We start from the raw sequence: 26,894 nt of genomic DNA, 5'->3' as shown, positions 1-26,894 counted from the left end.
TCGACTCCTGGTGACTTATGATTTTTGAGACGATAGTTAGAGACTTGTTGGTTCTCCCAGGTATCCTTTTTCCGTCTGTGATGTCGCTTCTCCGCTCGACGGAGTTCGTGATAAATCTCAGTGCGTGCCCGCCAGCTTGTTCATCGTCAAACCAGTCGTTCCGACTCATTTTGCGGCTGGGGCCAAGTATCTTTGTGGCCGTATCAATAATAACGTTCTTGCTTCATCTCCAAGTCCTCTGTTGACCGCGGTTGTTGCGGCATCCATTTCCCCCTTATAGGTGTCGCGGAGGACTGTGTTGTGGATGGCTTCAGTGTTCACTCTCACCTGATTTTCAGAGGAGATCTTAGGTGGTATCGTTATTCAAGCTCGGAGCACCATGCCAATGAGATAGTGATCCGAGTCTATATTGGCCCCCCTATATGTTCTGACATTCATCAAGGTTGAGAGGTGGCGGCGTACGATCAACACATGGTCAATTTGGTGGAAAGCGATCCTGTCTGGAGAGGCCCACGTATGTTTGTGGACCGCTTTCCGCGCAAACCAGGTACTTCCAACAACCATTTCGTGTGACCCTACTAATTCAATAATCCGCAGTCCGTTATCATTTGTGTTTTCGTGTAAGCTATGGAAGCCAACGTATCGTACGGGCTCCTTCCCTACTTCCCTACTGTTAAAATTCCCAAGTATGATTTTAATATCATATCTGGGACAGGGGCGTGAACGTTAATGAGGCTTATATTTCTAAAATTACCACGCAAGCGCAGAGTTCATAGCCGTTCGCTTATGTTTTCAAAGCCGATAACAGCAGGTTTCATTTTTTGGCTGACTAAGAAACGCACTCCGAGCACATGGTTTACTGGATGACCGCTATAATATATGGTGTAGCGGCTCTTCTCCAGGAAACCGGTCCCTGTCCATCGCATCTCTTGTAACGCTGTTATATCAAGCCTATATTGGGACAGGGTATCGGCTAGCTGGACATCAGGTTTATCTCTGTACAGGGAGCGCACGTTTCTTGAGAAAATGCGCAAATCGTTAATCCGTTGTCGTTGCCGGGTTCGCCGTTGTAAGATCCATCTTGTCCGAGGCTCCTTTCGAGGCTGCGTAACATCGGTTTTCCGTGTAGGGTTGCCAGTCCTACCCAACCCTCAACCTGGAGGAACAGTTGGTAGAATTTGTCCCGTTTTTAGACCCGGGAGACTCGCCTTCATCCTTCTCCGTCTGCAGCTTTTGGTTATGAAAGAGCTCCCAGCGGTCACCACGTGGAGGTGGAGATAGGGTTTGGTAGTAAAACTGTTGGTGTTGGTTCAGCAGGCATTTCCTAGGTTTTATGCTCCATCGTGGGTGTCAATCCACGTTTCGTCCTGGGACCTATACTACCCTTTGACCCAATTGCAATTGGTGATACATATTTGATGTTTTGCTCTATTGTGTGATTTTGGGAAGTTTACCCGGAACAAACTCTATTGGTTTAGGATCGATGTTAGCCATTTGAATTATCTGTTGGAGTGCTTCTCAATTTTTTAGCATTATTATTATTCTGTTAAGGGAAAGTCGCACCGCGTCCTTGAAGAACTATTGTGCCCCCTTTACTGGTTATAGTGTTCCTGTTGATCATAGTATCTCAAGCAGGCCAGTAACCGTTAGGAACTTTAGTATGTTCCCCACTTTCAGAAGTTTCAGCTTTGCATCTGGTATTAAGTGTTCTCCCAGATGTATCGACCTACTTTGCACAAGTGCTGGACACTGTCCCAGGACGTGCATAGAGGTTTCGTCCTCCTCCTCACAGAACCTGCAGGCAGTGTCCGTAGATATCTCTAGCTTTCCTAGGTGGTAGTTCAGCCGACAATGACCAGTGAGAATTCCCACTATGATTCGGAGGTTCTTTTTGGTGAGGTTTAAGCAATCCTTTGTGCGCATGGGTTCGTATCCCCCAATAAGCACCCTGGACTGCTCCATCCCTGGTAGGCCCGCCCAATATAGTTCCCTCAACCGTTTTTCTTCGTTTCTTAGATTCATAGCCATGAAACCGTATCCGATTCCACAGAAGGGTTCTGGCCCGTATAAAGGCATCCCTGCTCCCTTCTTGGCTAATTCATCCGCTGCCTCATTGCCTTCCAGCCCAGCATGGCCTGGAACCCAAAGTATCCAGACCTTGTTGGACGAGCCGAGTGTATTCAGTCTCTCAAGGCTTTCCCATACCAGTTTAGAGTTCACCTGGTTGGACCTAAGTGCCTTGATCGCTGCTTGGCTATCGGTGAGAATAGCTAAATTTTTTAGCATAGTTATTGCTTCACGTGTCGCCACGTACCTGGTATCCACTACCCCATAGATTATCTATTCTGTGGTAGAATTAATTCGTTTTTAACGTTTCCCAATTAACTGGAGGTACGTAGAAACAAAAACAAAGGCTTTCTAGCAAAATGTCCAGATTGCTATTATATTTATTGCAGGCGTGCGAGAAAGGACGCATCTATCGATAATTTCAAAGAGAGTTCTTCTCACGTGAGTTTTTATGTTGTGTGGAATCAAAATTACATCCGCAAATTTTGTTTACTGCTTTACTGCGGCTGGTTTAAACAAAACAGCCATTTATACTATAAAACGCTATGCATCTGGTGCTTTGATTTATTGGAGTGTCGTCATATTGTGAAGGGTACATTCCATGACTGAGATAGTTACCATACTCTTGTCAGCCCCGCAGTGATAAACTCTATTACCTTCCATTCAAGCACCTTATCTGCATCGAACAGCAAGTCCGCCATAAAAGTTTAATAACAATAATTACAGACTGAGCTTCTGTTCGCGCTTTATTCAAACGCTAGGCACACATTGGGTTGACTATTCTCATACGTATCTATTTTAGACGGAAATCTTCAAAAATTTTATCTTCTTCTGTGACGGATGGCAGTTTTCGGGCCAAAAAATAGTACGAGTATCTTTTTGCACATTTGCATTGTTGAAGATTATTAGGCTCGATAGCTCCAGCCAAGATGCTGTCTGCTATCACGAATGTGCATACATTTCGGAAAAAATAAATCATTTTGCAGCCGGGATGCTGCTGTGAGTAGTGACAAATTCGGGGGTTGTTCTTGCCGTGGAGCTAAAAATTAAATAGAAGCGTCAAATATTTGTTTTTTGATGTGATTTCGGTACATATTATCGTTTTTATGGTTCAATCTAATCGTCTGGTTACGCGCTTCTTGTAGAAAAACAAAAGGAGGAGGGCAAAACGACAAAGAATAATAAAAAGAGTGATGAATCAAGATAAATCATTCGTTAATGCGGTACTGATACTAAGCCGGAATTAAATATGTGAAATAAAGTGCTACGTTTAAGTAAAAAAATTTCAGTCCGTGGGATCAATTCGTCGCAGTCGTGTCACAGCCCAAGTGAAGACGTTGCTAGTGATATCCACATCCAGAGGTCCTTTGAAATTTTTGTGTGTGAAAGTTACCACGAAGAGGAAAAATCGAATTGCATCGACACAGGTTCAGATTTTCCATAGCTCAGAATTAGGATAAAACGGATACATCGAAGAAGAGGAGAAAGCCTTTCGGAGTGTTAATCGTTTGTCAAATGTTCGCAGTAATAGTAAAGGTCCTTGCTGAATATAAATTGAAGTGAATATAATAGTTGAAAGAATTCGAGAATGAATCGGAGCAAGGAAGACTGCAAGAGAAAAATCAACCCCACGGTCGATGCCAGCTTCTTGTCGAAATGGACATTTTGGTAAGATGTTTTTCTAGAATTTTATATCAGCACGAAACGTTTTATTCCGTAATTACTCTTAATGTGTGGTGATTATATCAAGCCCACCGAACCAATCATTTAGTTTCAGTAGTCACCAATAATTGAACGCGGTAGGAAATTCGAACTTTTTGTGGAAGTGTTTGCACAAGTTTTATTTTATTTCAACTGAGTTTGATGTGAATAAATATTATACATATAAAGTGCAAGATCGTTACCAGCATTGTTCGTACTGCGAGCCTTCAAAATTTTCCGAAAGTTCACTGCCACTAAATTTTAGCATAGGGTTTCGTTGTGTACGGTCGTGTTACTGCCACATTGTCTCCATGTACCATTGTCTATTTGGGACACTGACGAGACTCACCTCGAAATCCTTTCTCCAGTGAAAATAATGGTATACTTATTTTTGAGCTGTGAAACTACATTATAGTTAACCATAAGAAGTGACTATTCCAATTTGTGGTTTATTGTAGGCAGTTCTTATATAGGCGCACCTCAACTAAAACCTACTAATTCCGATAGCATTCGAATACGTTCCCAAAATTTTGAAGGGAACACCACTTTCTATGTCTAAATTTTCAGTCTAGGAACCTAATTTTTTTCTACGGATAATGGTGTACCAGCATATCTGACACAGTTCACGAGTATCTCTGGTTGACCCAACAATACATGGTATTTGTGAATGAGGCCAGGTTCCCTTTCGGAATAGTTACTGCAATTTCCTGCGCAGCTCCTTCCTAGCGTCTCTTTGGAAGCCCGTAGTTACTTTGAATGAGTGTGTTTTTCTTTCACTAGAAGATTCATAGGACTCATCCCTCGATGTTACGCACTGCCTGTTCTTGTCTAATCAGAAACCGTATGCACCAGCATGTGTTTCATCACGCCTACAAGAAGCACCGTGCTTCTACACTTTGCCGCGTCGTATAATTTTTGCTAAAGACACAACATCAGTCACTCATATTGGTGTTGATCCTCACCTTCAGGTCTAAAACGACCGATTTTGAGGTGATCTCGTGTTCCCCAACCCCCCATTAATCGCAATAAATGGCTAGTTCCGTCCTTTCGTGTGCCAGTTTATTCACTCGTTATAATGATTTGCCAATACGAGTGGTTCATGTAGTTCCACATCGCCGCGTTGCTTTGGAAGTACGGCCAGAGACATCCTCATTAGCCGAAATACATTGAATGTTACCACATTTGGCTGAATTAAAAGCGTTTATGATATCTTGGATGCCACTGCGTAAAATTTACTAAGCATTTAGCAACAGTTATCATTTCCCAAGCAGGATCCACGACCATGGCTATAGCGAATATCGGTAGAATGCGCTCGCAAAAGCCTTAAATGCTGCTCTAGTAGATCCTCCTCTATATCAATAGCGTCTAAAGTGATGTGCAAAGGATACGCCAGGTAGTTTTTGGGTTTCTCGTAGAAACATCAACTTCCGTCTTTTCCACTTGCGGAAAATGCTATTTTTCCCATGCACTATTCACACTCGGTAGTAGCTCTGTTTCCAATTCTAACCAATCCCGGGGCCTTGTTATATCCGATACATCCATAAGTTCATTGCAGTTCTCCTAGGTACTACAAGGGATCCCTTTTATTGAAAAAGATTCATAATTATTTACAAAAAGAGTTGCAGGCACGTACTTTGAAGTGGATTTTGCCTTTACAATTTGTACGTAGCGGCCCATGTGCTAATAATCCCGTCTGCTTCTACGTATGCCTTCTTGAGGCTAAAAAATTACGGTATTCTTCAGCTTCCGCTGTTCCGGTCTTTTCCCAGCTCCCCGCCAGAGTCACCTCTCCGGAGGCGAGTCGACCTTCACGACGAGAATTTCTGGTTCGTGGGAGTTTGGTTTTCTGCTTTGGTTTAAACGCCGTCGCGACATTATAGCATCCCATGCTTAGCTTACATTCTGAGACAGTAGATCGTCTTTAAGGTTTTGCGTAAAAATCTATCTATCTATCGTCTATCACACGCATTTTCCTAGGAAAGGGTTATAGCCATTAACTAAAATTTTTTTTGATCTAATATAGTCATGTGGAGTATCAAATGAAAGGTCTCGGTTAGTACTTTCCAAAGCTTAGTCTTAGTTAGTTAGACATTCATACGAATGGTGGGGAGCGCTGGGCGTCGAAAGTGATCATTTCTTAGAAACTACCTATCCGAAAAATCTGAAAAAAAATCAGGAGGGTGCCACTATATGTCATGTGGCCTATAATTTTTAGTAATTGACTGTAAAATCCCCCTCAAATTTAACCCAGAATCATGAAATTTTGTAGCAATGTAGGCTATAATATAGCAATATAAGCGATAATACCAAGTTATGTGCACTATTATTAACAAAGTTATAATAAGTTAAAGTTGTCGTTTCTGTGCAAATTCAAGACTTTGAATGTCAATATCACACGAAATTAGATATTCTCACATAATATATGCATATATTACGTGCTAGGTACAAATGGGACAAATGTCCACTAAAATGTTTTTATTAATTCCCGACTTGTTTCCTATCTCCATTGTCTCTACCGCTCAACAATAAATTATTCAGGTCCCATTGTGTTACTGCCACAGAATTTGATTATAATTTTTCAGCAACCTTCATAAAGAGTATGAAGTCGATTTACTTTTTCGGGTTGCATTGTTATATCTTTGTCGAAGGTTCCTAATAGGCTTAGTTTAATGACTATAGGGACTTCATAAAAAATTAAACTGAGAACTGGTTGTTTAATTAGGGGTAAAATTTTCACAGTTTCTCACGGTTTGCTTTGGAATTACTATCAAAACTCCACTGTATTCGATTACTTAGATATCTGGTTCTATTTAATGTGAGCTTACGCACTACGAACGATCCTGCAGGTCATTACAAGTTTTTTGATGGCCTAGTCAAGTTCGTTAATAAATATAATAAAAGTAACTGTCAAATCTTATAAATACGAAATAATACTCCAGCGTAAAAATCTGGCCGACGCCACTAGCAAAAGTGACAGGGGGCGACTTTTTTAGAGAGCTACTAAGTCATTTGAAATACCAGAACTAAAAGACTCTGCTATAGAAGGTGCGATGTGTGGCGGAACGCAAATAGGCTAAATCAGCTTGCTGGGTAAAATGCCAATAAAATGTTACAATTTGACACATTAAAAGTTGTAAAGGGCCTGCAGGCTCTGAGATGGGCTAACGCCGAGCGAGTCTTAAATATGCCAGGAGACTCTAATAAGGTGGAGCCTACAAAGGCAATCATTTTCAGGTTTGGTGGTTCCTCAAATGATTCTAGTAGGTAGTATGAGTTAATGCTGTAGGAATTGGTACCAGAGTCCAAGAACCAACCCGGCTAAAGGGTAGGTATGACTTTAGTAAAGAGAAAAGGATCACCACAAAGTAGCTATGCGGTATTGGTGCAGAAAATAGTGAGTACGCTGTCTTTTCCACGACCAGAAAATTTGGCCCTGAGCGAAGATGACCTGAAGTAGGGGAGGCTCCGCCGATAACTGAAGAGGAATCCTGTTGGGAAAACCGACTAATCAGCAATAAGAAAGCGCTAGGTTTAGATGGAATTAACAACATGGCGGCGAAATGAAACTAGGTTTATTTTCCCCATCGTTTAAGAAAGGAACATTTACGAAATAGTGGAAAGGTCAGCTGCTTGTGCTTATTTCTAAGGCAGACAAACACCGAGTGCGCTATCATGCACAAGTTATCGAAGAAGGTTATTTACAATAGATCACTCCCAATCAGCTAGAATGTAGTCGGCCTTCTAAAACATCTGTAGGTATTCAAGGTGATTTGATTACGACACTGCGAGCTACAGCATAGACGCTGGAGTACTATTGGGGTCAGTGTCTCAATGTGGGAAGGGATGGTTTTGGCAGGTTAAAATCACGCACTGCGGTTTTTAATGGTATTATTTCTGGAAAAAGATCGACACACAAATGATCAGACAAAGAGGAAACCGATTCTCATAAGATTTTGTTTTATACAAAAAGAGGAAACAGGAAAATTTCTAACAACTGTAGCCTAAATTTAAATTAAATTTGTTAGTCAAAAAGGCGTTAACAGTTTTGATATACTTTTGGTGACGAGGCACAACAGCGCTTATGATAGTTTCGTGAAAGTTCTACTTTCTAGTCTGAATTCGATGACAAATTCGACAGTCGCTTCATTGCTAATTTATTTTTCCGCCAAAAAGTAATCGAAATGTCTCAAAAAAGTGGCAGTCGGTTGACGAGAGGTCGGGTTAATAAGCTGGATCAGGGAAAATTTTATACTGCAAATTTTTGGGCAGTTGTTCTGAAAATATGTGTGTTGTTGTTGTGTTATGTTGTTGTTGTGTTATGTTGTTGTTGTGTTATGTTGTTGTTATGGCATCCTGTTGATCAATTGATGGCTACGCAATTTCCCCTGAATGAATGAGCGCAGTGCTTTCATCGCATTGTACAAAGAAATGGAGGGCAATTCCAGCTATGTACCGCCAAAAAGTCACCATTACCATCTTTGAAGGCTCGCATCGCATCTAGCCATTGTGCTGATCTGCGATAATTTCTTCCTTTATGTTCTGGGAAAGCAGAGAAGTGCAAATTCCGTGTTTTGGTCAGTAAGTTCATGCGAAACATACTTTCAAAGCTTCTTCACCTTTCCGAGCCATTTCAAATACCGAAAAACAATTTGCAATGTCTTTCACAAATGCATGCGTGTCAGATTTTTCCAGTACTTATTGCTCATCGTCGACGATAGATGGTCTTGGTTTCCAAATGGTTTATATTGAAGGGTTATGTTGCCTACCCGAAATTTTTCGAGTTCCGTTGTCTGGTCGTTTTAATCACTGCTCCAAATTTCCTGCCGATATTTTTGGTTGCATAATGCATTTTGTCCAAGTTTAAATTCATTTTACTATTTACTTTAATCATCTTATTAATATCCGATATTATGCCGAGAAGGATTGTGCTTGCGGTTATTGTCCACGCCGCTTTTGCCGGGCCCCGCTTTGAGGCCCCAAGTGACCTATTATCCCTATTATCTATGTCATGACACTGCTTTCTAACAGATATAAACAGGTTATATTTACTTTTGCCAGATCGTAAAATTAAATACTAAACGTTTTAGATTTTTATAGCACACTCTTTTACAAAGGCAAGCTGTTTTGATGAAACTTCGATACTCACGATACTCTGCAAATGTTCCAAGAATGAATATATGTGACCGTGCACGCTCAACTTAATGGATTATTTTCGGACAATGTGGTATTACCAAATATTAACGTCGCTTTGGTTTATATTGAAAAGTACTTATGTGCATTAGTCGATACAATTTCAGACTTGTTCGCGTACGGGACAGGCTTCGGTAGACACGTTGATTAGAAGGTAGACGCGATAGTGGATAGGTCGTACTTTACGAAAGGGCGGCAACTGCATTGCTGTCTACGCCAAGTAATGGAATCCACAATCTCTAAGTGGCCGACCAGTGGATCACCCTAGACCACGTGCAATAGGAAAACACAAGATTTTTGGGAAAGACTACCTTAAAGTAGTGAGGATGCCATTAGCGGACGTGATACTACTCACCATCATTGTCGTATATCATCACCAGAAGTCTGTCGTCCATAGACTCACTCATACAGAAGTACCCATATAGAAAGTGTTTGGCAGATTCCGCTTTCTCGTTGGAAATCGGACACATATTGCATTATCTTCTACCACTGCTAATCTGAACATACCAAAGTACAGCTAGTGAGTTGCAGTTGGTGAAAATACCCATAACACGTTTGCCTATCTTTCTGATATCTGGTCAGCACAGATCTGATCTTTCGAGCTGGCATCGAACTGATACCCTTCATATTATTACTCTCCTTTCTCCCGCTTGTTCCGTTGAAGCTTTTGAAAAAGGTTTTAATAGGTAGGATTTATCCAGTAGTTCCTTGCCCGGTGAGGAACTGCATGTAGAGTTTTGCTACTGCCAGAGCACACAGTCTAGATGTATGTTTGGCCTGAAAATCATTACAAATATTTAAAGTACATTAGACAGACAATTTTAAATTGGTATGTTCAGCAAGGGACGAAAACGTATATATACAATCCAGGGCATCGTAGAATGCCAATATAACCTGTTAAGGTGATATATTCTGCAGTGTACAGATGGAAAATATTTATTCAGGGCCACGAAATCAGCACGATGGAAATTTAGTTCGTGTGTTTCAGTATCCTAACTCGGCGGATAAGACTCTTAGAATTACATCAGCCTACATTTAAAGATACCAGTTGTCGAAGTTGTCATTTTTGTGTACGTGCACGGGTAGGTGTGACAAGTGTAACCTCGGCGGTTGTTGACGGTTAAATAGCTAAACTGAATGCCGTAGTCTCAATTAATGAACACTTAATCGGTGCAGTAGATGCTCATCTCACGAAATTAGTATAGTGAGCCCTGCACATAAATTTTCAATTTGTAGTTGCCAATAGGGAATCATTCATCATCATCATCAAAGGCGCAACAACCGGTATCCGGTCTAGGCCTGCCTTAATAAGGAACTCCAGACATCCCGGTTTTGGGCCGAGGTCCACCAATTCGATATCTCTAAAAGCTGTCTGGCGTCCTAACCTACGCCATCGCTCCATCTTAGGCAGGGTCTGCCTCGTCTTCTTTTTCTCCCATAGATATTGCCCTTATCCTCATCCATACGGATTAAGTGACCCACCCACCGTAACCTATTGAGCCGGATTTTATCCACAACCGGATGGTCATGGTATCGCTCATTGATTTCGTCGTTATGTAGGCTACGGAATCGTCCATCCTCATGTAGGGGGCTAATCATTGGCTGTGGATAAAATCAATCTATGTAAAAATCAACTCTAAGATTAGAGATAAGACGTGTCACTGCAAGGTGACCTTCAGGATTGTTATAGGATATAATTATTTTAATTGCGATGAGTGCCGAATTGTATAAATAGCCATACGTGCAAGGATGTAATATATTCAGGTTGAATAGGAGACACGAAGGAAGATTGTAATCACACCAGAAGATGAAAGGCAGTCACTGATATACAACAGAGATGTGGCTCTTTCCGGCCCTAAGGCTAGGATCAAACTGTAAAGTTGCTAAAAAAACACATCTATTTGAAAAAATATATGGGCGAAATTCTAGAACTCACAGCCAAAATTTTTTTATCTAGGGTCAAAGTGTTCCAAAATAGCCATAAACGAATTGGAAAAACGGAAGCTAGACGCTTCAGGTATGAAAGATTTTGTGTAATTTTTTAATAAAAACATTTGAGTGGACATTTGTCTCATTAGTAACTACCGCGTAATCTATATGCATATATTATGTGAGACTATCCACTTTCGCATGATACTGACATTGGAAGTATAGAAGCGACAACTTTGACCTATTATAACTTTGTTAGTAATAGTGCGATTTCCACCAAACTTGATAGGATCATGCTCTATGTTATTGCCTATACTGCTGCATGATTCATGATTCTAGGATAAACTTTGGGGGTTTTGGAGTGAATTACCATATAGTTGCAGCTTTATGAATTTTTTTCAGGTTTTTCGGTTGGGTAGTCTGAGAATAGATCTGTGAAAGAAATTATCACTTATGACCCCCCGCACTTTCCACTCTTCCAACAAATTTCAAAACGGCTTCGGAAAGTTCTAACCGGGACCTTTCATCTGATACTCCATATGGCTATATTTGGTGAACATTTTTTTTGCATGTATGGGGACCTCTCCCCCTTAAATTCGACGTAGAATGATGTAACTCACTGTATACGTGAGCATTCACAGTTCCCACCGTTTCCCCAAGTTTGCTGTCAATTGGTACAACCGTTCCCGAGAACAATGCGTGTGATAGATAGAACCGGTTTTACACTAAACCTTAAAAAAACTTAAAGGAGGTTTTGCAGCTTATTACTAAAAATTATAGTATAGTAGCACACTTTAGGAAACTTTTTCGGTTTTTTGCTCTAGAAAAAATTTACGACATGAAGACGCCCATGAAGGTCACTCAAAAAACAGGGGCTTCATTGCGTAATTGCGTCGCCATTTTGTTTTAAAGTAAACTAGAAATATTTAAAAATATTTAGAAATCGTTGGAAATGACTCTTGATTCTTTGCACAGAAGGTAGTATTACCCCTTAAGGAAGAATTTGAGCCAATAAAAAGAATTGCTAAAAAAATATATCAACCCCTAATGCGATGTTTATGGTAATGTGGTATTTGTTTTAATTTTAAGCAGTGATTGGGGGGAATTAAGTTGATTTATTAGTTTTATATTATGCCGGGGCAAAATTCACCTAGTCCTTCCTGCTTTCTTCTGCCGGTACTTTTTTCTTATGTTGCATGAAAAAATTCTACATTTAGTAAACCAATATTTGTCTCAAGCATTTTGTATAATTAAGTCACTTCCCTTATACTCGCACCTTACAATACCACAGAGATAGGATCTCAGCTAATAAAAAGTATATATTCATTAAGTTCCTTAAGATCCTTTTTGCCATATGAGTGTTGAGCTCCGATATGGGCATATCAACAGAGGAAAATTCTTGCCTGGACTCGCGGATGGTTGGAATTACTATATTTCGATAACTGTGTATGTCTATATATTCTTTTCCGAAACTAAATCCTTACAACTTTTTAATCATCTCGAACTTTAGATGTTAATGAGAATCAATGTCAAGTTTCAACGCATGTAGCGCATACATGCAGTTTAATACTAGAGACTTGATTTGTAATGACCCTTTGGTAAAAATTACAGCATTGGATCCAACATTTTTGTTGAAAAAATTGCAATTTACTCCTGATTTTCTGACTTAAGCCAGCGACGTACACTCGCTTCTTCCAGCTGCATTCTAAGACTATTAAATTATAGTTAAACTATTGGAGTAACCAACCGTTACTATCTAGCTAAATTTCGTATAATATCTTGCTTTTGTCATACATATGTATATGTCAAAGATTACTTTTTTGCCCGGTAGAAGTGACTCCTAATTGCGACAGTTTGCTACTCCACTTGCTACCACTCTCTTACATCAACCATGCTTTCAAAAATAGATATAATTAGGAAGTCATTTTTCGCTGCAATCTTCTTTTCGACAGCAATCTTGCATAATGTCTTAAATTTAATTCAAACAAAAGATGAAGCACCTTGAAGCAGTTTCTAGCGTAAAATGATGGCAGAAATTTAAAATAAGTGGCTTTATTAAGGATATTGTTCTGTGGAAGATTTCTATAATTATATAATCACTTTGTGGATGAGTTCTTCGTGTATATGTGTTAGTGATTGTGTAACAGTTATCTAATAGTTTTTTTTGGTGCAGGCATGGCAAGATATTTAACAACAAGGTCAACTACTCTAAAAACAAAGTCGTTACTCCTCACATGAAATATTTAATTAAGTGAAATGCAAATATGAAAACAGTAGCGACAAAACTCACTTATTTTATTTACTTTCTGCTCTGACATGCAATTTCTCACACTTTCAGTGTTTTTATTTACTGACTTAGGGAGGTCAACAACCAGCGAGCATTCGATAGATATGCAAGTGCTCGAAGGAATTAACTGGGGTTAGTTTGCCTAGCGTCTTATAACTAATCCTGTAAAGTCACTCCACGCTATCAAAAGTTATTTTGTTATCTTTCAAACCAACATACTTTCACAAAAATATTTTCTTCCTTTGGGATTCAACGTTCCTACAATATATGTATGCACATATGTGTATAAGTGGAGATATAGACCTACTTGACTCTGCACTATTAAGAGTATGATACTGGAACATTTGAACTGATCTTTCCATAAAATATGAAGAAATTGTGTAATTAGTGTAGGTTAGTGCAGAAGTCGTTTCTGAGTGTGATATTTCGCAATGTGCACATAATGATAACCATCAGTAGGTCACCAGTGCTAATCATTGAATTTAACTTAAACAGAACTGCATCCTTGACGACGTCGTCTAACAGAATATCTCGGATTCGTTTATACATCGCAGGATGTCCAGTACAGTTGGAGCACATCAACACCTGAGACCTGATGTCTGATGGGTCCACATGCGGGGCACTCATGGCCAGTCAGAATGCCTACAATACCCTTACGTGTCTTCCTGCTTTTCGACTGGATTAACTTTGAAGTATGCTTGCTTGGTTCTATTAGCAAAAGTTTGGTGTGGTTAGCAGCATTAATGCTCCTCCACCTACCATTATGACAAGCTTATTCCCAGTTTTTGATAGCAGCGTTAGCCAATGCTGATTCCGGTCTGGGCATGGGAGAATTCAATTTCTAAGCCATCCGAGATTTCAACTCCCTCTACATCACAACAACCGGGTACCCAGAGTAGTTCCAACGTATTGAATCTAGAAATACAATTCGAAAGATTTCTACATTCCTGAGAGATTTTTGGGGTAATTAAAGGACTGTCCAACGCGCTCAATCCAGCTTGACTCTGGCCATAGATTGGGATGCACCTGCCCTTCAGCCCTTAAGGATCGCATACACTTCAAACTGAAAAACCGTTGTGTACTATCCCAAGGGAAAAGTTCACTTCCCATTTTTAAGGTTTTGTGTGAAACAAAACCTTATTAGAATCGAGACGGTGTCTGTCTGTCCGTCTGTCCGTCTGTCTGTCTGTCTGTCTGTCTGTCTGTCACAGCCGATTTATTCGGAAACGGCTGGACCGTTTCTCACGAAAATCGGTGGAAGTATGTAATCTGGTGTTCCCTTTACATGCAGTAAGTGGCGCCATCTTGCGTTAAGTTTAAGGGGGGGCTCCCCATACATGTGAATGGAAGGTGCAAATTTTTTTTTCACAGAATGTAGCCATGTGGGGTATCAAATGAAAGGTCTTAATTAGTACTTTTCGAAACTGGTTCAATATTTGATATTGGGTGAAACATAGGGGAGTGAGGGCTCAAAATATGACCCCCAAAAAGTGTAACAGGTCTCGTTCTCAGAAGCTATCCAACCGAAAAATCTGAAAAAAATCACAGTGGTGCATCTCTACGAAATCTAGGCCTCAAAATATATCCCGTCCCGATATCTGCACAAATAAAGTTAATAATAGTATATTTCCACATTTTAGAAATTCAACCGGTACCCCCCTTATATTTATCCTAGAATTACAAAATTTGGCATGCGTATAAGGAAGAACATAAGGCACAAGTTGGTCAAGTTTGAAAAAAATCCAACTATTATTAACAAAGTTATAGAGGGTGAAACTTCACATTTTTTTGTGAATTTTGTGCACTCTACAACCTGCATGACGTCATCATCACATATCAATTCGTCAATACCACAACGAAATGAGTTCTTATGAATGGGGTTGGAAAGAATTATTTTGTTTTAGTCTTTTAGTCATTTGTATATGAATATCAATTACTCCAACCAGACATGTGTGTATATAGGTATATAGTATATGCGTGCTAATGAACTTTGCGGGTAGTGCTTAATTCAGATAGATATAAGAAGTAAATTGGAAATATGGGTAGGATCAATTTATATACGTGCATATATGTGTACAGCGTTCGAAAATAGGCAGTTTGTTTGTTTAGGGTGAGCGTAATATCTATGGCTGTAATATGTACGTATGTCTCGTAGTTTGGAAAAATATGAAGGATTATGTTGGATTTGTAGCATTTGTAGCTATATACGGATAAAAAAATGTGCGTTGAAATTTCTTACATTAGGTGAACACAAAACCTTTATACCCGAAGCACGAGCTTCCGGTATTCCGACTTGTTATTCGATAGGTAGACTCCTGCTCCAAACTTCTATTCTGTTCTTGAGCCATCGGTATAGAGGAAGTTACTATATCTTGACAAACGTGGTTCGCCCCAGTTTTCTCTTCGTTTCAAGATAAGTTCATATCCTCTATCAAACAGATATATGGCAAATGGCATTGCGAAAAGGGATTTAGTTCTCCCAGTAATTCTTCTAATGCTTTGTGCTCCCTATGTCCATTGTTTCCCCATAGATTTGAAAGCCTCGAGATTGCACCCAGATCAGGCATTCGATAGAGCCAAATGGTGAAGCCGATCACGACGAGCCGACCCCGCTTGTGAACGGGACAAAGGCTGAAGAAAAAGAAGAAGATCTAATCGAATGAATAAATAAATTCCAAGGGCTGCAAATTAAATAATGCATTTAGAGCTCCGCCGGATGTCGTATTCATAGCACCGGTAATACCCGGTCACACAGTTTTTTGCAGTGTGGCTAGTTTACAGGGAAAACTCTTTTGTTTACATTGCGGATACATAAGCGAACATCGGCCTAATGATAGCAACACATGTCCACATTACTACCTGAGGCCTAAGTCTCCATGTCGAGGCAAAGGTCCACCTACACAGAACATAAGCTGTAAGAGCTCTTTTTATATTTTCCTTTACAAGTTTACTCCAAAGAAGCTTGTTTTCTAGAATGACTCCCAGATATTTCAATTGTACGGAGAGTTGAAGGATTGTCCCCCTCATCTCTGGAAGGCACGTCATCCACATAAACTTGAGTGATTTTGCAGTTCACAAAGTAGTGATTCAATCAACGTAGTCCTCAGAAACGGCAATAGCTCCTTCAATGTCCACGAACACCCTCACCGGGTACTCGCCAGAGTTGCGTCCTCTATCTTTGAAACCAAAGAGTGAAAACCAAACTCCCATGCTGGTAAGCGTGTTGGTTTTATTTAGTAGGTAAGATCTCAGCGAAAATGACATTAAGCTGATTTATCTGAAGTTCTTTGGATTTGGTATGAAGACTACCTTAGCTTTCTGCCAAGAGGTAGGCACGTAACCCAGAATAAGCCATCCACGAAAAATATTTTTTAGAAGCTGCCCTAAGTGATCAATGCCCTTTTTTAGCATCGCTGGATGCCCTCCACACCAAGTTATTTGAAGTGTTCAAATGATAGTATGGCAGTCGCAGTGTTCCAATCTTCCTTGCAATACTTTCGTGCTGAAAAGTTTGTGGAAACCGCCAATTCTCTACTTCTCACTTCTATCCCCTGTTCTCCCTGATGGCATACTTCCAAAAGAATCTGGAAATACTCAGCTCTGGAGCTTGTGAAAGTACCGTCGGGTTTTTTAAGTGAGTCCTAGTCAGCCAACTCATCCTTTTTAGGGAATCAGCTGAGCCTTTCCATGCCATTTTCTGGAAGAATGAGGCAACAGCGCCACCGACAGTCCGACTGTAGAGAGTTGTTGTACTATCCTTTCTGACTGACCGCGCCGAAGACACTAGGTGCAGACTTCCCACTGAGAGCAGATTTTACCGTGGGAGAACATGAATCTGATGAGGCATCCAAATGATTTCTGAAAGTCACGAGTGGATTCACCTCACCTCGATATTTCTGGAACTACTTGTTTCTTTCATTGGGGACGTGTAGCACTGATGAAGAGAACAAGTGATTCCTGCAGTATCGGTATAGGTGAAAAAAATAAATAATTCTAGCGAAAAAGCAAAAACCGTCTATTTAAAATAATTTAATAACTAGAAATACCCCTCTAGCGTATCCAGCATCGAATATGTCCGACACAAAAGAATTGCTTCATACATTTACTATGAGAGTATTTATACGATCCAGCAGCAGCTGAAACGTGTTGTACCTAATCTGAACTGTCGTATGCTAGTTTCAAGTTTTCGAAGATTTAAAAGAAATCAACGTTATATCCTCATTATTTTTCCCTGACTTGCTTCACTTAGAATATCTGGTCGATCGTGGATTTGTCTAGAAGGAATTATCATTGCAGACGTTGACACCTCTTTTATATGCATATGGTATAAATTTCAGAAGTTCATAGATTGCTGCTTCTAGCACCAATATTCCTGCTTTATTAGTTCCGCTAGGATTTCGTTAATTCCTAATGTTTTCTATTTTCTAAGAACTTGTGTCTGGATAGCTGAGTGGTTAGAGCACAAGGTTGTCGTACGGAAGGTCGTAGTTCAAGTCTCACTGATGGCAATGGAATTTGTAGTCGACTCAGCTGTGAATGAGTACCTGAATCAAATCATGCTGGATTTTACCTAATACCAGCACTAAGTGTCAAGCATTTAGGCTCGGGCGATCCTACCTACTTAAAAGGTAAAGGGGCGCTGGTGGTAGGTCAATGGGAGAATCCGTCGAAAACTCCCCGCAACATCCAGCACGTATGCGGAATGGTGTACTTCTGCATGGTCTGAATCAGACTGTGCGAAAGTTCTAGGATATCAAGAGAAGCCGTGGGGGATTTAGGTACAATACCTATAGCTGACAATGTTATGAGAACTAAAACCACCCGCTCGAGATGTCGAATTTTTTTGATTTCCCGGACCGGACATGTTCCCGTGATCAGCCCATCTCCATCCCTTGTATTAAAGATTTTGGTGAATTACCTTACATACAGCATTGTGCCTGTTCATGTATTGCACCGGTGTCATAACAGTCTAGCCAGAAATGAAATGGTCCAACGTCTCTAATGCCGAACCACACATTCTGCACTGGTTGTTCTCCACCCGCTCTTTGTGTGCAAGGGACTTGTCTGCTATTTACGACAAAAAAATAAGCGATGATGTTGTGCCGCCACGTCAACCGCGCCACTACCTCCAATGGAACGAGGCAGGTTCATCCGCTCCACGGCAAAGTTTGGATGATGCATTCAGAATTTGGACATGGTTGTCCGTATCCGCCGCTGGACGTTTTCCAAATCGGTGGCTCGGACTCGACTCTTGTTTAACCCAGAATCCATTCGAATATCACGGCTGAGCATATCTACTACTTGCAAAGGACCTCTAAGGTGGTCGTCAGTACCAGCATATAGTTTGATGCTATCTTAGTACAGTTCGCTCTTAGTACGTAGGCCATATTTGATTGCAAAACCATGCCCTCTAGCATCATTCAGTAGCCATGAAAGGGGGTTCAGTGCCATGCAAAACTAAAGAGGACTCAAAGAATCCTCCTGGAAAATGCCTCTCCGTATATAAATAGGCTATGAGGTATTAGCACCCTCAGATGTACGCACTGATAAGGTGGTATGCCACCCTGCCATGACTGTTGCCAAAAACGTCGATTAGCCAGGTATGCGAGACGTTATCGAAAGCCTTGGCATAATCGATATAGGAAGTAAGGAGATTTCTTTGGCTTCTAGTTGTTTGTCCTACAACTACCGAGTCGATAATGAGTTGCTCTTTGCAACCCCTTGAACCAACTGGGCAGCCCTTCTGTTCCTCGGACAGAATGTTGTTGCTCTCGAGGTGCACATTAACCCTTCTACTAATAATGGACGTTATAAATTTGTAGAGGGTCGGTAAGCAAGTAATCGGTTTTGTGTCTGCGGGGTCCTGCACCGTGTCCTTCTTAGGGATAAGGTAATTAATTGCCGCAGTGAGGAAGGGTGGAAATTCCTCCGGCCGACTCATGACCTGGTTTATGCTGTGTGCCAACCAACTGTGTGCGCTGGTAAATTTCTTATACTAAAAATTCAGCACCCGATCCAGATCTGGGCCCCTCCAGTTCTTCGAGCTTTTTATGGCTCGTCGAACTTCCTCTTCGGTAACATCCGTAAAATTCATGCCAGTCGTATTGGCATGGTGGGTGCCTTCGGCGGTGATCCTGTCAGCATGCTCAGTATGCTTCACGGGTAACCCCCAAAGTCCACCCTAATACTCTTTCGCTACTGTCACTAGAAATTGTACTGTCTGGACGCTTTGTTGGGATTCGTTGAGAAATTTGAAAAGGTTCCTCGCGTATGTTGCGTTTTCGACACGTCTGGATTGACTTTCGCCATACCGTCGTAACCGACTGCATACGACAGAAAGTTTCAGCTTGCAATCTGACAGCCGTAATTGTACCACAATACATGAATGATTGTAGCTGCAGCAGGGACATATCAGCACACAGTCGAGATGCAATCTCATTATTGACTTGAGAGAGAATTGCCGGAATTGATGGAGATGCATAGAGCCTGAGAATACCTGATCTATGCAAAGGATCCCTTTCCGAGAATTCTATATATGCTCTTTGGAATTCGTCCCGAACCTTAGCAGAAACCTCAGCTGGACGGTGGAGAAGAGTGCTTCGGCGAGTACTGAAACTGTTGCCTGCAGTGGGGTGTGGTACTGTTGATGCCGCCGCCTCTACCCCATCGACTCTCGGTCACCAGTGTCCCCGATGGCCTCAAGTCGAACAAGCTCCCTGATGGTGGCCGGGATTGTGTCGCTGCGAGTAATAACGCGGTACTGGTCTGCGACTTACTGCGCAGTCACGTACGCGAATTGCGGGAAAATGGTCTATGAATCTCTGATGCAACAAGAGGTGGTAAGATGTTGTACTCGCACCCGCCGTTATTTCGTAGTAGGAGCGGATGATGAAGAGGTTCATTTCTTCAGTCCACTTTATCCGCTGCCTACGCGAACCTGCTGAAGTAGTCGCCACAGATTGTGGCGAAACAGCTTCAGCAATTGGAGCAATGCTTCTGGTCGTGGTGGCGCCTAGATGTCGAACCGCCCCACGACTAACGGTTTCGACGCCGTACTGTCCATTACGAGAGCCCGACCCAGTCACAAAGTCAGACGACTCCAGCCAGTTATCTATACCGAACCCCAAATTTCTTCTTCTTGTCATTTTTGGTGGTGCATTTTATCCCTAGCTGCCAGGTGTGCTGATAGCTTCTAGAGTGAGTAATCTGCAAGACTGTAAAGTTCCTGCACTTTCCTCACCTACCCTCTGAGAAGCTGCGGGTCCTTTAACAACCGGGCTTGGGACCGGCTACGGCCATATTAGATTATTATTAAGAACTTGTAACTCATCTTTGACTTCTTCTAGTGTAGGTGGTGGGACAATCCCTTGCTGGATCACAGCCACTTCAAGTGGTGGAAGAGTTTTTTGAACGGGTTACAGGCATCTCTGTTAAACAGTACCGGTAAAATCAGAAACAACTTCTTTCTGGTGTGCGAAGTAGCACAGAGAAAAAATTCGAATGAATCTATTCAATGCAATTTTGTTTTTACAAACTTGTGATACAAATAACGACTGCAACCAGAAAAGATATAAAACTTTGAGAATTTGGAGACCCTGTTTTCAATAAAAAAACACGAATACGCCATGTTGAAAAGGTTGCCAAGTTGCTAAAATTTAAAATTTACGTCCAAATTTAGGTGCATGTTTTTTGCTTAATTAACACGCTCACTATGCGGTCTCAGATAAAATCATAATGAGAATAGATAGAGAGAAATTTGTTAATTTATCTGTAATTCCCAGTTGCAGTTTGTTTCGAAAAGGCTAAGTTTAACGTAGTTTTGTAAAATTTATCTTATAATTGCCTTGAACAAAAGCGAGGATTGCAAGTCTCACCATCTCAAGTGGAAACTATGATAATTCCAGTTTGTCAGCAATTTTTATATTCCCTAAACGCTGAGTCAGATAGTATTAGTATAGTACGTTCCCGTATCTATATGGGTAAAAATATGCCGTTGGTGTTGACGGATAATGAATCGAGGGTGTTGATTGATATTGGCAGACGCTTAAATTTCTTCCTCAGTATTTTCTAATTTCTCATTATGTCAGTATCTACGAGTATTGTATATGTACATATATATTAACGCTGTCACAGAAATAAGTTAGCATGACTTTATGCAATGGCCTACTGCCGCACATGTGACTGCAACAAGTGGTATTGCTGTTCCACTAAAAATAGAGTGCAGATAAGGCTTTTTTGAACGAGGTAGCCTCCTAGTCGAATGGGAACATGCACTCATTCCAGGTAAAAAAGTCCTCGCTTTAAAAGAGGAAATCCGATGTTCAACACAGGCCTCCAGAACGTAACAAATAAGAATACATTCTTTTTGTACTACGTCAATTGAGTTAATGCAATTGCGGTAACCGAAATGAGATTCATTAATATCACATTCATATCTGAAAGTATTTCATCAGAAGCAAGCTTTCCTCCCGCGTAGATAACGTGCAGATTCAAAACGACACAATGCGTCAAAACAATGCTTGGTCAAAAAAAGTCTTCCCAGACAATCTCATCCGTAGACTGGGAACTTCTCCAGCAAATACTAAAGTTCTTGAACCGCAGTTTCAAAAAGAAAGTGAAAAAAGAAAGTCAATAGCAATAACCGTGCAGAGCAAATTCCTATCTCTTTTTATTCCTGTTTGTATAACTTTTTGTGGGTCAGGTATTCCGCAGAAATGATCATTTGTAATTAAGCGGACTTAGCGATATTGTTTTAGATTTGTGAGTAATGATTTGTTGACATAAAATATTCCTGCGAAGCATGTGATGCTCGTTTGAAGTAATGAAAACATTGCTTTTTGCAGCTTTGGGGAAATACTCAACTACTGTCGGATTATAGTTGTTGGATTCTGGATTCTTAGAGTTTACTTTCATAACTTTCTTGGCTATCCAGAAAGATACGCTTTCACTCGGTTTTTATTGCATGTACATATATTTGGGTTGATTCAAGAGTGTTCAGTGACCCAGTGAACTGTGGAGGGGTCGACATCTGATTTTAGAATTCAGCAGATGGTTCTCTTAATAATTAAATGGAATCAATGGTGGGCTATTCAGTTTTTTTTATTGTTCAGTAGGGAAGACTGAGGGTTTCGTCGTGTACATGAAATTCAGTATGCAATTGAAAGGTGTGCCTTAGCAAAATAAACAGAAAAATATTGTATAAGTACCTGCAACATGGGCCAAAGGGAAATGAATGAATGAGGAACCAGTTCTCCATTTGGACAGTGGCCTGAACCTCCTGGTGTTTATGGAGTGCATGCATCTTATTCAAATTAACTGAATCAGAAAAAAATTGGGAAGTTTAGCATTTCGTCAGAGTTTCACTACATCGATAGTATATAAATCTCTAATAAAATATTTCCAGCGATGAGAATTGAACTTCGTAGAAATTTTCTGCCTTCTGGACGTACTTGGTGGCCAATGACTGTGGATTTATAAATGGCTCCGGAATTGAAATAAAAGTCATTTAGTTGCCAGTGAATGAAGCACTAAAATATAATAGATTATTCCTTTCAAGGGGGTTACGTACGTTTATAAACTCTACCGTCAATGTTTCGTCGGTAGTCAGGTGCACTGTTAATTGTGCATATATATGCTAGCTAATTCATCAAGGTTTAAAGGTTAGATTCTACCAGTCTCTGTTGCAGGGTCTAGGCGAACGTAGACAGATGTAGAATTTCCTTTTGGGTTATTCCTTGAAATTCACAGATATTCATTTCATAAGTATCTTTACTGATTCATTCGTTCGAAGTATTCTTAAAAATTATATGCTTTGTAAATGTGATTTCTTTGATGTGAATATCTTTGGCATTGAATTGAACCCGTTCAAAGGAAGTTTTTATAAACTTAGAAAAGAATTATCTCTAGTCTAGCTATCCTGATCGACCTTTTTAAGGTTTTGTGTAAAATAAAAGGAAATCGAATTAAAATCGATTCAATGTACATCGCGAGGCAGGCTCAGTTGCAAATTGTAGCTCGTGCTGTTGTTCGCCATCTTGCTCCGAAACTCCACCTACCCCAGTATATTATCGATCGCCACTACTATTTTTGCTGTCGTCCTTCTTCCTAATCATCTTGCGCGCCGGCAATATGGGGAAGTGATAAAGATATGCGCAACGTCCTCCGAGCCCGCTTACGAATTGGGTTAGGTCGTAGCTAATTTCTGCTGTAGTTTAATCCATTTTAAGACATCTCGGACGATTCTCCAGCGTCCTGAAGTGAACCATCCTAACTCTTCTGCCATTCCAGTACCGTTTCAGTTCGTGCTAATTACCGACGGTAGGTATAGGACGCCATAGCAACGTCGACCTTCGTTCGCCAAGATATCGATAGGGATCGGCCTGCCACACATATTGATTCGTTTATTTTTACGGTAGACACGCGATCTTCGCAATGCACTTAATCGGGATGTGACAGCAATTGCTTTCTAATATCCTCGCTTTTTAATCCAATGGCGAGGCTCTCGAGAAAACGAGCAGACGGCTTCGCTTTAAACTATCTATATTCGTCAGCAATGTAGTAACTCCGAATGTCTTTGTTGCTAAACTTCCAAGGCTTGATGTTTAATTTTTGGGCAGTGATGACACCTAGGTATTTGAGTGCTAGTTGCGAGTTGGTTAGTTAGTGATTACTTATCTTTATCGATGTTAGCTTCCTATTGATCAGCACTGTCTCGGTTTTATGTTTTTTGCGTGCGAAATCAGCGTCTTCAAGCCAGGGTTTGATTTCCTGAATTACCTAGTTTGTGAGGATCTGGATTTCTTAATATCTTGCGCCGCGATAGTGAATTTGATATTATTTTCGAAGCCAGTAACGGACGCTCCTGTAACATAATATTGCGTCGTACATTATCATCCACAAATGTGAACCGAGAACCGACCCTTGTGGAGCCTCACGGGATGTTCGATTGGTCCATCGTCCGAATGATTGGTTTGATTGGTTCATTGTCCGAATGCACAGCAGCTTCTCCAGGAGAAATTCTATGATGGGAAGCACCAGATATCTGCGGGTCCCTAATTCAGCTAAATTGTCAAATATTTTGCTCGAGCATGCATGCAAGACATTCGAATATTACATCGAGAGTAACTACTGTCTAAGATTCATTGGACTTCATTGCTGCCTCCACAGCTTTTGCTCCCGTACTAATCGCATTGAAAATATAACTCGTTTTTCGGAAACAGGGCACAAGTCTATTGTACATATAGATGATCTGTTTGAAAAGTTCTTTAATGCCGTTTGCGGCATTTAGGCTTATAAAACAAAGGATCGTCTAGAAGGTTATTTGGCTTCTAAGTTAAAATTAGCTTCTGTTGTTTCCACTTTGCCGAAAATCCCTTTCTTTCAAACAAGTCGTAAATGTTTGAGCGAACCAATTTGGAACTATCGTGGCGGGCATTAGTACAACATCATCAACGGCGCAACAACCGGTATCCGGTCTAGGCCTGCCTTAATAAAGAACTCCAGACATCCCGGTTTTGCGCCGAGGTCCACCAATTCGATATCAATAAAAGCTGTCTGGCGTCCTGACCTGCGCCATCGCTCCATATTGCCCTTATATACTTTCCGGGTGGGATCATCCACATCCATACGGATTAAGTGTATAACAATTTCGGGATCATAGGAATCTTCCTAAGCAGTGCTTATACTAGCAGTCTCGAAGCAAGAGTACCTTGTTCGATGACAGGATTGCCTTGTACGCACGGAGTTTGCGTCCTTGCATAGCCTCTTGAATTGCCCAGTTCGACTTCTCGAATTGGTTGCTTGTACAACTTTCCTCCCCTTTCTATATTGGCTGTGCAGCCCCAAATCAAGCCTGTTACTGCTGCATTGAATGCGTCTCCCGACTTTAAGGTAGACTTTGAAACATTCTTCAGTTTATGAGTTCCACCAGAAGTTGATTATCCATATTCTTGAATTCACTGGGGCGTGGTATAGAAGCGTTACATACTTTCTTTTTTTTGAAAAAAGGGAACCTTGCTTTTTGCGCATTCCATCGCCACTATCTCTTGCAATAATACTTCATCGAACATTTTTTATAGAGTTTACTGGAGTGGTCCAACTCGCTATTGCAGTTTTCTCAGTATATTTTGCTCTCGATCGACGCTGCACCTGGGAGATAATAACCCGATAGTCATGTTCCTTGGAAAATGTGTCGCTAAACAAACATGAGATCCATTATTAAGCCCATATTGCGTTTCCGAAAAGTATTGATTCTGCCCGTTTTTGCTAGAACTATATTTTCAGGAGTGCAAAATCTTCGAATAATATGATACCTCTTGCACTTTTCTTATAGCTTTTCCAATTTTCGGCCTATGCCTTAAAATCGCCTGCTATTCTTACGATGTTGTAGCGATTTGCATTGGTAATCAGCCTTCCGAATATATTGTAATTTGACACCTTCTATCGCTGGAGTCCCTATATTGCTCGCAAATGATGACTGTCAATTTTATTTTTGAGCATACTTTGGAAAAATAGGTCCTTAGTTGTCTGGCAATGATTCAAGTTCAGCTATGAGAAATTCATTTTCAGAGATCTGATATCGCCTTCTGATGGTTTAACATTTATTCTTAATTTTATGGCATAACAATTATAAGGAAATACAAGTATTCGCTTTTGTCGGGACGTCATTCAAGTCCTTGCAGTTAATCACCACCGAGTCTTCCCTCATTTTCACTTCCGCTGCTTCATCTGGAAATGTTTCGATTTCTCTATCGAAATATTCTTACTTACTTTCGTCATGGATGAGATTGCCTTTTTGCGTACACTTTACCGGGAACATTATGCCATAGACCTACAACTCTGTCAGCTTTCAGGACATTGTACATATAAACTTCTTCTCATAGCTTAAAGCCTGGCTGTAAGAACAAGCGTGTTTATGCCTCTTAAAGGGAAATAGATATAATAGTTACGTAGTCCAGATCATTCCGCTGAGCCATTTAAATATCATTGGAGGGCTTTGCATGATATTTTAGAGGCAACAAAGTATTGAATGAAAGCAGAGGCTTCCTAGAGTTTCGTTGTTGAGTTTTTATAAAAACAACTAATTCCTTGCATTTCATCAGTTGTCAAGCGACTCCGAAATGTGATTCCTTCAGGAATTGACTACTATCTAGTCAGCCATACAGAAGAAGGTGTTCAGAATCACCAAAATACATACATATATGTTTAGGATTTTTATTTCTCTTAATTTTCATTCAAACTGGCACACCTGGTACACACAGCAGTTAAATTTAAGCAGCTATCTTTTGAATTCGTAACCTATCATCCTGACCTTAATCATGGAAAGTATGTGAGGGTTCAATATTATACAGCGTGGTTAAAATTTGTAACGGCTGGAAGATATTAGGAATGGTGCTGAGCTATCTCAAAACCTAAAGCAAAGGTGGCGTAGTTGACCCTGAATGTCCCCCTGCACATAAAAGCAGCTCTATTGAGTTGCTTCATCGACATACGCTTGGACTTTTTTATACTAGCCATATCCAGGAAAGCGCGGTCTTTTTGGACTCGCTAAGTTAGACTGAATTTTCAATTTTTAAAGTTTTAAAATTGGGGCACTCTATCAGCCAATAGCGTGAAGTGTCCCAGCTGAGCTGCAGAAGTGAAAAAGAGCTTGACTATCCTTTGAGCCGATGCGAGCTTTCTTCGTAAAGTAGAACAGCTCTTCTGCTCCTAGGCAGCGTTT

At 40.6% G+C, this 26,894-nt stretch overlaps 1 protein-coding gene across 2 annotated transcripts in view; it reads left to right on the top strand.

Moving 5' to 3' along the window:
• The first annotated feature begins 3,101 nt into the window (after positions 1 to 3,101).
• The window catches only part of LOC119652736 (probable multidrug resistance-associated protein lethal(2)03659), a 41,471-nt gene continuing 17,678 nt past the window's right edge, over positions 3,102 to 26,894 (top strand). Inside the window, exon 1 of one of the 2 annotated variants that reach the window (XM_038057033.1) lies at positions 3,102 to 3,735. In XM_038057033.1, the coding sequence (XP_037912961.1) occupies positions 3,656 to 3,735 (80 nt within the window). In that variant the 5' untranslated portion in view covers positions 3,102 to 3,655. The remainder of the gene's footprint in view (positions 3,736 to 26,894) is intronic. The other variant, XM_038057034.1, reaches the window with a different exon arrangement.

Source organism: Hermetia illucens, chromosome 3 (assembly GCF_905115235.1).
Source record: "Hermetia illucens chromosome 3, iHerIll2.2.curated.20191125, whole genome shotgun sequence".
Classification (NCBI taxonomy): domain Eukaryota; kingdom Metazoa; phylum Arthropoda; class Insecta; order Diptera; family Stratiomyidae; genus Hermetia; species Hermetia illucens.
The sequence above is the reverse complement of the archived record's forward strand: the minus strand, read 5'-3'. Positions and strand labels throughout refer to the sequence as shown.